Source organism: Pristiophorus japonicus, unplaced genomic scaffold (genome assembly GCF_044704955.1).
Source record: "Pristiophorus japonicus isolate sPriJap1 unplaced genomic scaffold, sPriJap1.hap1 HAP1_SCAFFOLD_2608, whole genome shotgun sequence".
NCBI lineage: Eukaryota > Metazoa > Chordata > Chondrichthyes > Pristiophoridae > Pristiophorus > Pristiophorus japonicus.
In genome coordinates this window covers 15,946-24,595 of record NW_027252350.1, presented here as the reverse complement: position 1 = coordinate 24,595, position 8,650 = coordinate 15,946, and the positions used below count along the sequence as shown (strand labels likewise).

At 41.0% G+C, this 8,650-nt stretch overlaps 1 protein-coding gene across 1 annotated transcript; it reads right to left on the bottom strand.

Annotated features, from left to right (window-relative positions):
- Positions 1-632: 632 nt before the first annotated feature.
- LOC139247169 (bromodomain-containing protein 8-like) lies at positions 633-8,385 on the bottom strand (the record flags this gene model as incomplete). Its single annotated transcript, XM_070871556.1, has 5 exons — positions 8,311-8,385; positions 3,948-4,044; positions 2,143-2,212; positions 852-901; positions 633-755 (listed from the first exon to the last, which is right to left on the bottom strand). Coding segments are annotated over exons 1-5 (362 nt in total), but the record flags the coding sequence as incomplete, so codon positions are not given.
- Between the last annotated feature and the right edge of the window lie 265 nt (positions 8,386-8,650).

Sequence of the window (8,650 nt, the reverse complement as noted above, 5' to 3'; positions counted from 1 at the left end):
GCCTCTTACTTATTTTTAAAGAGATGTTTAATGTTTTTCTTTATTCCAGGGGAGTAATTATTTTGTTGACTAGATGTTATATTTAGATAAATAGTCAATAGTTACAGGAAAATGTGAAGCAAACCCAAGAAATTCCAGGAATGAGAAGCAAGATGCAAAACACCAATGTTTTTGTTTTTTTAAACTTTAACAAGAATCAAGAGACATGAAAGAACTATTTAAATGGGGAATAAAAGGGAAACAAACATTTAAATGTAAAAATGGTGTTTTTTTTTTTAAAAACAGGGAAAGGAATATATAGTCAAAGGATAAAGTTTCAAGGGAGAAACGTTAACAAATTAAGAAAAGAATACACTCTGCCCCAAGCCCCACTCTTGTATAGTTTTGGACCGGGCAAACAGTGGCCCTCCCAGTTGGAGATTACCACTTTCTGCACTGACAAAACAATGTACTGATGATAGTAGAAAAATAATTGAGGTAGCTTCTAAAACAAGGTTGGTGAAGGACCACATGACCCATGGTGATAAAAGCAACAAAATCACTAAAGTTTTTTTTCCCCTTTTGGATAGCAAATTTGTTTACATGCATAGATTGAACAACTAATGAATACAAATAATTTGTGAAGTCCTGACCTGTATTTCTCCTGACTCTCTTTAATAAGTTTCTTTAGCTCATCAATTCGCTCAGCTGTGAGCTTGCGAACAATTACATCCTCCACAGTTTCCACAACTTCTCCTTTCTCACCACGCTTCCGTCTGCAAAGATTGAGGAGGTCATTACAATCAGGAACCATTATATTTAAGCAAGATTTTGTTTACAGATACACATACAGATCTGGATTAAACACTTACTTGGGAGTCTCTGTTGTTTCCAACAATTCTGAATATTGTGATGCACAATGCTACATTAAAAAAAACAAAACCATCAGCACATAAACAAGTACAAGATCGATAAAAATAGAAATCTAGACACAGCATATCAATCTTAGGCATGGATAGTGTCTCAGTTACAGATGGACTGACGCAAGGGTGGCGGTGGGTGATGTTAGAGGTGGAAGTAGGCGGTCTGTGATGGGAGAGTATATGGAATCATTAACTCAGCTTGGGGTCAAATCAGACTCCAAGACTGCAAAGTCTGTTTCAGCCCGAGACAATGGCCAGGGAGGAGGATTGGTGGAGTTAAAATTATTTTTTTTTAAACTGTAAAATGATGTTATTTTCTGCAATCTGATTGATGAAAAAAAATTACAAAGTAGAAAATAACCAATCAAAAGGCAGAAAAACATGGCAGTGATTTAACCAAACAAAGAAATCGCAGGCACAACAGAGACACAGGAAAAAAAACAAATACATTTTCCCAAATAATGGCACAGAAATTCTGGTCTCCCCAGGTCCGTACGGAGTGTGCGCGGACCCGGGAAGGCATCGCAAGCACCGTTTTTCTGCACATAATGCGCATGCGTTGAAAACCGGCTTTTCCAATCCGCATATCGGGAGTGAGGGCATTTGCAAAGACAAGATTGCGGTATTTACCCATATCTTTCCCAGCAAATGTCCTCAAAACTCTTGCTCCTGATAAAAGCAGGTGCAGCGCATACTTTTACAGGCGTAAGAGTCTTAAAACACACTTAAAAACATAAAAAATTAAAAACACATTTTATTTTTAAAAACCCTTTTTATTTTTAAAAACCCTGTCCACTACGTTAAATTTATTTTAAACCATTAAAAAAAACCTTTTAAAAACTCGGAAAAAAAATTTTCTCCAAGATATTTATTAACTTTAATTTCAATTAATTTTAATTATGCAAGGTGTGTTTGTTTGTTTTTCTCAATTAATAGTAATGAGAACTCATTGATACGGAGTTCCCATTGCTATTAATTGAGAATACTGTACTTGATTAGTTGAGCAGTCACACGTGCACCTTCTGCATGGGAACCTCAAGGGTGGGAGCGCGCTTCGCAGCGCGGGAAGAGAAGGCCTCCCCAACGGAATTCCACGCTCCTCCAGGACAACCAAGTACTTTTGGAAAAATTCTCTGGTCGGAGGCATTCGTCCAAAAGAAGCCTCCAACCTCAATTTCAGGGCATTAAGGTAATTAAGAGATTTCCCTCTTCATTAAGCTGCCAGAAACTGAATGCTTACCTTTTGTGAAAACCAATCTGGTGGGCGTCCAGGTTCTGCAAAAGGTTTGATTGCCCTGCTAACCGATACCCTGCGAAAACAGACAGACAACTCACTGTGGGCTCCACATCAACAATCTCCAGCACACTAATGTTAATGATTCGATCAGGCAATCAACATCAGAACCAAACAATTCTTGGTCAAGTGTAGTTCAGATTAAATAAAAAAAGTAACGGGCCTTCACTGTTGTTCCAAAAGTGTGCTTTACATGTAACCTCAGTATGACAATGATTTTCTTGGTTTCTCAAAGTGAGTTTACCAATTTAGGAGGTCATGCCCATTACAAGCTGGCCTGAAACTGCCTCAACTCATTCCATGCAAGAGCCTTACAACTGGCAGACAGATGTCTTTTCAACTCATCAGTCTGGAACAGATTCAAACCCAGGAAACCAAGAAAAAGAAAGGAGAGTGCGCTAACTCCCCACCTAATCCTTAACATTGTTCACCGAGAGGGTGCACAGCAGCATGCTATAAAAGGTTTCCACCATCATAGGCAGTCCCTCGAAATCGAGGAAGACTTTCTTCCACTCCAAAAGTGAGTTCTCAGGTGACTGAACAGTCCAATATGGGAATTACAGTCTCTGTCGCAGGTGGGACCGACAGTTGGAGGAAAGGTTGGGTGGGGAGTCTGGTTTGCCGCACGCTCCTTCCGCTGCCTGCGCTTGGTTTCTGCATGATCTTGGCGACGAGACTCAAGGTCCTCAGCGCCTTCTCAGATGCTCTTCCTCCACTTAAGGCGGTCTTTGGTCAGGGACTCCCAGGTGTCGGTGGGGATGTTGCACTTTATCAAGGAGGCTTTGAGGGTGTCCTTCAAACGTTTCCTCTGCCCACCTGGGGCTCGCTTGCCATGTAGGAGCTCCGAGTCTTGTGTCCGGCATGAGGTCAATGTCGCCCGCCCAACGGAGCTGGTCGAGTGTGGTCAGTGCTTCAATGCTGGGGATGTTGCCTGATCCAGAACGCTGACATTGGTGCATCTGTCCTCCAGGGGATTTGCAGGATCTTGCGGAGGCATCGTTGGTGGTATTTCTCCAGTGATTTCAGGTGACTATTGTATATGGTCCACGTCTCTGAGCCATACAGGAGGGCGGGTATCACTACAGCCCTGTAGACCATAAACTTGGTGCCAGATTTGAGGGCCTGATCTTCGAACAATGCTGATGCAACTGTGGCAGAGTGCATTCTCTGATTTTTCAATCCTATTCACTCGGGAGTCACCTGCTGCTGCTCCTCATTTGTACACAAAATGTCTATTCTCAGCCTGCTTCTAATAAACATGCCAAAGTGCCAGTCCAATTATCTCCCTTTATAATATTAAAATTGGGTAATGCAGCTAATGACTAGGATGGCTCTTAAAACAATTTTTTTGCCCTCCCCCTATTTGAATTACTTTCCAAACCTAATTTCACTCCAGGTCAGTTTGTTTCATCTTATTTTTCTCCTCTACAATATCTCAATGTATAATGAAAATAGATTGAAATTAAAATGCCACAACATTCTTTCCATATAAACTCAAATTATTGTGTCTAGTCCAGGTGGTTGATTTAACAGAGCTTGATACACTGACTGACTCTTTCAAGTTTAAAGATTCAGTATATCGCATAATTAAAACTCTGACTGCAAAATGTTGTGTTTAGCTGCCTTCTGACTCTCTTAATTAATCTTCAAGATGTTATATATGTAAGTTTTTCATCAGATTGAGATATGAAGCAGTTATGTAAAACCTACACCATTAAAAGTTGCCCACAATTGCACTTAGTGTCACCTACCAATTTTGGTCTCCACTGCGCATCACTGAAGATGCCAAACATAGCTTCTCACGGATTGACCAAGGCTCAGTAGGGCCAGTACTCAGCAATTTGTGCTCTTTGAAAGAAAAAAAAAAGTCCAAAGTTATCAACTGTCAGGAAAGATAAAACAGGATAGAACTGAGGTAGCATCGGTCCCAAATTCATAGCAATTACGAATCGTATTCTGGTACCGCAACAGTTCCTATATTTTTACATTATGGCTTAAATTAACCAGTACAGATGCAAGTGCAAATCAACACAATAAAGGAAACATAATAGTTCCACTGGGTGGGGAATATAGCCACCATTACAACCAGCATATACAACACTACTGCAGGTGGCCTGAGAAGAAAGTTTAAACATGTTGGAAAACTAGACATATTTAACAATGGAGAGGCTGCAGAAGTTATCCTTTATTTCAACATCCACATTCGTCACAATAGCAATATTATTGAAACTTTTGTATATATTGCCCCAGTATTACTTAGAAAACATTGTTATTTGATTTTCCTTGATGTTGTTCACAGACTTGAGCAGAAACAAAATGCTGTCACTGCTTCTCTTCCACTCTCAAATACTTCCTTTCTCTTTCCCTTCGATTGATTATCTTTCTCCATCTTCACCTGTTTATAAAGGCTCTCACTTTCTCATTGGTATCTCAAAGTGTCATTCTTTGTTTGCCAATTGCACACATTCTCTACCTCACTCTGTATTATGTGCACTTCCCTTCCTCTCCCTTGTTCCTTCGCCCTTCACCATATGCGTTTAAAACATTTTTAAGAGGTGACTGAGGAGGCCAAATAGTAGCAAAAATACTTTCATATGTAAAGATAAAATGATGGAAAAAGTGTTGCTGCTGATCTCCAATAATTGTTTTTTTTTAAATCAACACTAATTCAAAATAATAGCGGATCTCCAATAATGTTGCCCATAAATTGCAGAAAAGATTTATGAGAATGATTGCAGGAATGAGGGACTTCAGTTATGTTGATAGACTGGAGAAGCTGGGGTTGTTCTCCTTGGAGCAGAGAAGATTGAGAGTAGATTTGATAGAGGTTTGCAAAAATCATAAAGGGGTCTGGACAGGATAGAGAGAAACCGTTACCATTGGGCAGAAGGGTCAAGAACCAGAGGACATAGATTGAAGGGTGATTGGCAAAAGAACCAAAGACGCAAGAAAAATCATCATTTTTTTTTAAAAACACAGCGAGTGATTAAAATCCGGAATGCACTGCCTGAAAGGGTGGTGGAGGCACTCAATTTTATCTTTCAAAAAGGGAGTTGGATAAGTATCTGAAGGAAAAAAAATTGCAGGGCTACGGGGAAAGGGCAGGAGAGTGGGGCTAGCTTAAAGTTGACACGGGCTCGATAGGCCGAATGGCCTTCTTCCATGCTGTAACCATTCTATGATCTATAAATCAAAGTATATAAAAGTAGTGCTCCTCAATTATTTTAGACTTTATGATAGGATGGATAGAAGATTGAAAAAGACAAAAAAGAGAGCAGGGATAAACAGGTAACTAGTGGGGTGCCGCAAGCTATTTACAATCTATATTAATGACCTAGATGAAGGGACCGAGTGTAATGTATCCAAGTTTGCTGACGATATAAAGCTAAGTGGGACAATAAGCTGCAAAGAGAACACAAAGCATCTGCAAAGTTATTCACTTGGGTAGAAAAATAGAAAAAAAAAGAATATATATTTTTTTAAATGGTGAGAAACTTTTAAATGTTAATGTTCAAGGTTTGATGTCCTTGTGCAAGAAACACAGAAAGCTAGCATGCAGATACAGCAAACAGTAAGGAAGGCAAATGGCATGTTGTCCTTTATTGCAAGCGGTTGGAGTATAAGATTAAGGAAATCTTGCTACAATTGTACAGGGCCTTGGTGAAACCACACCTGGAGTACTGTGCAAAGTTTTGGTCTCCTTATCTAAGGGAGGATATACTTGCCTTGGAGGCAGTGCAATAAAGGTTCAGTAGATGGAGTCCTGGAATGAGAGGGCTGTCTTATGAGGAGAGATTTTGTAGAATGGGCCTATACTCTATGGAATTTAGAGAATGAGAGGTGATTTCATTGAAACAAGATTCTGAAGGGAATTGACAGGGTAGATACGAAGAGGTTGTTTCCTCTGGTTGGAGTGTCTAGAACTAGGGGGCAGTGTCTCAAGATAAGGGGTGGGGAATTTAAGGCAAAGATGAGGAGGAATTTCTTCATTCGAGGGTTGTGAATCTTTGGAATTCTCTGCCCCACAGGGCTGTGGATTCCGAGTCTCTGAATATATTCAAGGCTGAGAGAGATAGATTTTTGGATTCTAGGGGAATCAAGAGATATGGAGATCAGGCAGCAAAGTGGAGTTGAGGTCGACGATCATCCATGATCTTATTGAATGGCAGAGCAGGCTCGAGGGGCCGTATAGCCTACTCCTATTATGTTCTTATGTCCCATGCATTACTGAGTGAGTTGGATGTTTTACAAGAGCACAGGTGTTGTGCCAAGTATTAACAGGGACACTGATTTATTAGCATTGGGAATGGCCTCCAATTTGAAGAGTGGAAAGGGGTCAGCAGATCAGGTTCCTTTGCTACTTTGAGCACATCCAACCTTTTCAGTATCTCCTCTTTATCTATCCATTGCTCAACTACCTCCTCTTTTACTGTGACAGTAGCAGCATCCTCTTGTGAAGACAGATACAAAATATTAATTCAGTACTGACACCATACCCCTTTGCCTCAAGATCTCCTTTTGCCACCCACCCTTCATCCTTTTTTGCCCTTTAAGTTTATAAAAGACTGGTGTTCCCTTTCATATTACCCACATACATTCTCTTTGCCTCTCATTTCTTTTCTTCAGTTCATGTTCTGCATTGTTTTCAGCTCATTTCTCTCCACATAAAGAAACCAACATTTATCATAAGCCTCCTGTTCGCAACCTTGGTGTCATATTTGGTCCTGAAATGAGCTTCCGACCACATATCCACAGCATAACTAAAAGAGTGCCCATTTCCACCTCTAACATCACCCGTCTCCATCCTTGCCTCAGCTCATGCGCTGCTGAAACCCTCATCCATGCTTTAAACTTACAAATTACCTCTAGACTTGACTATTCCAACACACTCCTTGTTGGCCTCCCACATTCTACCCTATAAACTGGAGGTCATCCAAAACTCAGCTGCCCATGTCCTAACGCACACCATTCCATTAACCCATCAGCACTGTGCTCACTGACCTTCATTAGCTCCGGGTTAAGCAATGCCTCGATTTCAAAATTCTCATCCTCGCTTTCAAATTCCTCCATGGCTTTGCCCCTCCCTATCTCTAATCTCCTTCTGGCCCACAACCACCAACCACCCTCCCCAGAGATATCTGCACTCCTCTAATTCAGCCCTCTTGGGCATCCATTATAATAGCTCAACTATTGGAGGCCATACCTTCTGGATACCTCAGCTCCAAAGTCTGGAGTTCTCTGTTTAAAATCTCTCCACCTCACTTTCCTCTAAGACACTCCTTAAAACCTACCTCTTCTCCTGCCCTAATTTCTCCATGTGGCCCTGTGTCAAATGATTGTTTCTTATAATACTCCTGTTAAGCACCTTGGGACGTTTTCCTGTTTCATCATAATTAGAGGGAGCTCAGGACTTGAACAGCTGCAACAATTTAAGAGGACGGCAACACACAATCTGAATTCAGTACAGTAGTGTAATGGTTATGTTACTAAACTTGAAACCCAGGGGACTTCAATACATGTACTAATAATTCAGAGAGTGTGAGTTTTAAAAATCTGAAAATAAAAAGCTGGCATCAGTAAAAGTGATCATTTGACTTGAGCAAAAAACCCAACTGGTTCACTGGAAGAACACCTGACGTCCTTATCCGACTTTGCCTATATGCAACACACCAACGTGGGTAACTAGCAAGCCACTCAGTTGTATGAAACATTACAGAAAAAAAATTGCACCGGTTCAAGGCGGCAGCCCACTAAAATCTTCTCAGGTATAAATGCGGCCTTGTCAGCAACATCCACATCGCAATAATTCATATATTTTTTTTTAATTGTCAGCTCGACATATGCTGTTTAACCAATATCTGAATTGTTACGGCACCACTATCAAAGCAACCCTGCGCTGAAGATCTAAACACTGAAGGCGAACCACATGACCAAGAGAAGGAGACGGGGCCAGTCAGCGGGTCAAAACTGCTCGGCGCTGCTGCCATTTCTTTCTTTTGCACGAACCCGACTCTTTATCGGCAAGCGCTTCTCTTAGACCCTCAACCAACTTCACAAGCTCATATTGATCGCCGATCCCTCCCTCCGCGACATTTCTTTATCCCCGCTACTTACTGCCAGTCCCCGCCGCCATCATCCCAGCAACCACTGCGGCCTATAACCTCTGACCTCCCTACCAGAACGTTTATGACATGTTTCCCAAATTTTTAAAACTTCAATCGCTGTGAATTACGATTCCATCAATTAAGAATTTATATAATTTGCTGAGGTTTTCTTTTTGAAAAAAGCATTTCCACAAAAAGTATCGGTGCTCTGGTATCCTATTGCAACGCTCTCAATGGGCTGTACGGAGTTACCAAGCAACAACCCCGGAACATGGATGAGGAATAATTAGAAGCACATTTGTTGTGCTGGAGGATGCTGATGGTACCCAGCACAATGCTCATTCAAATGT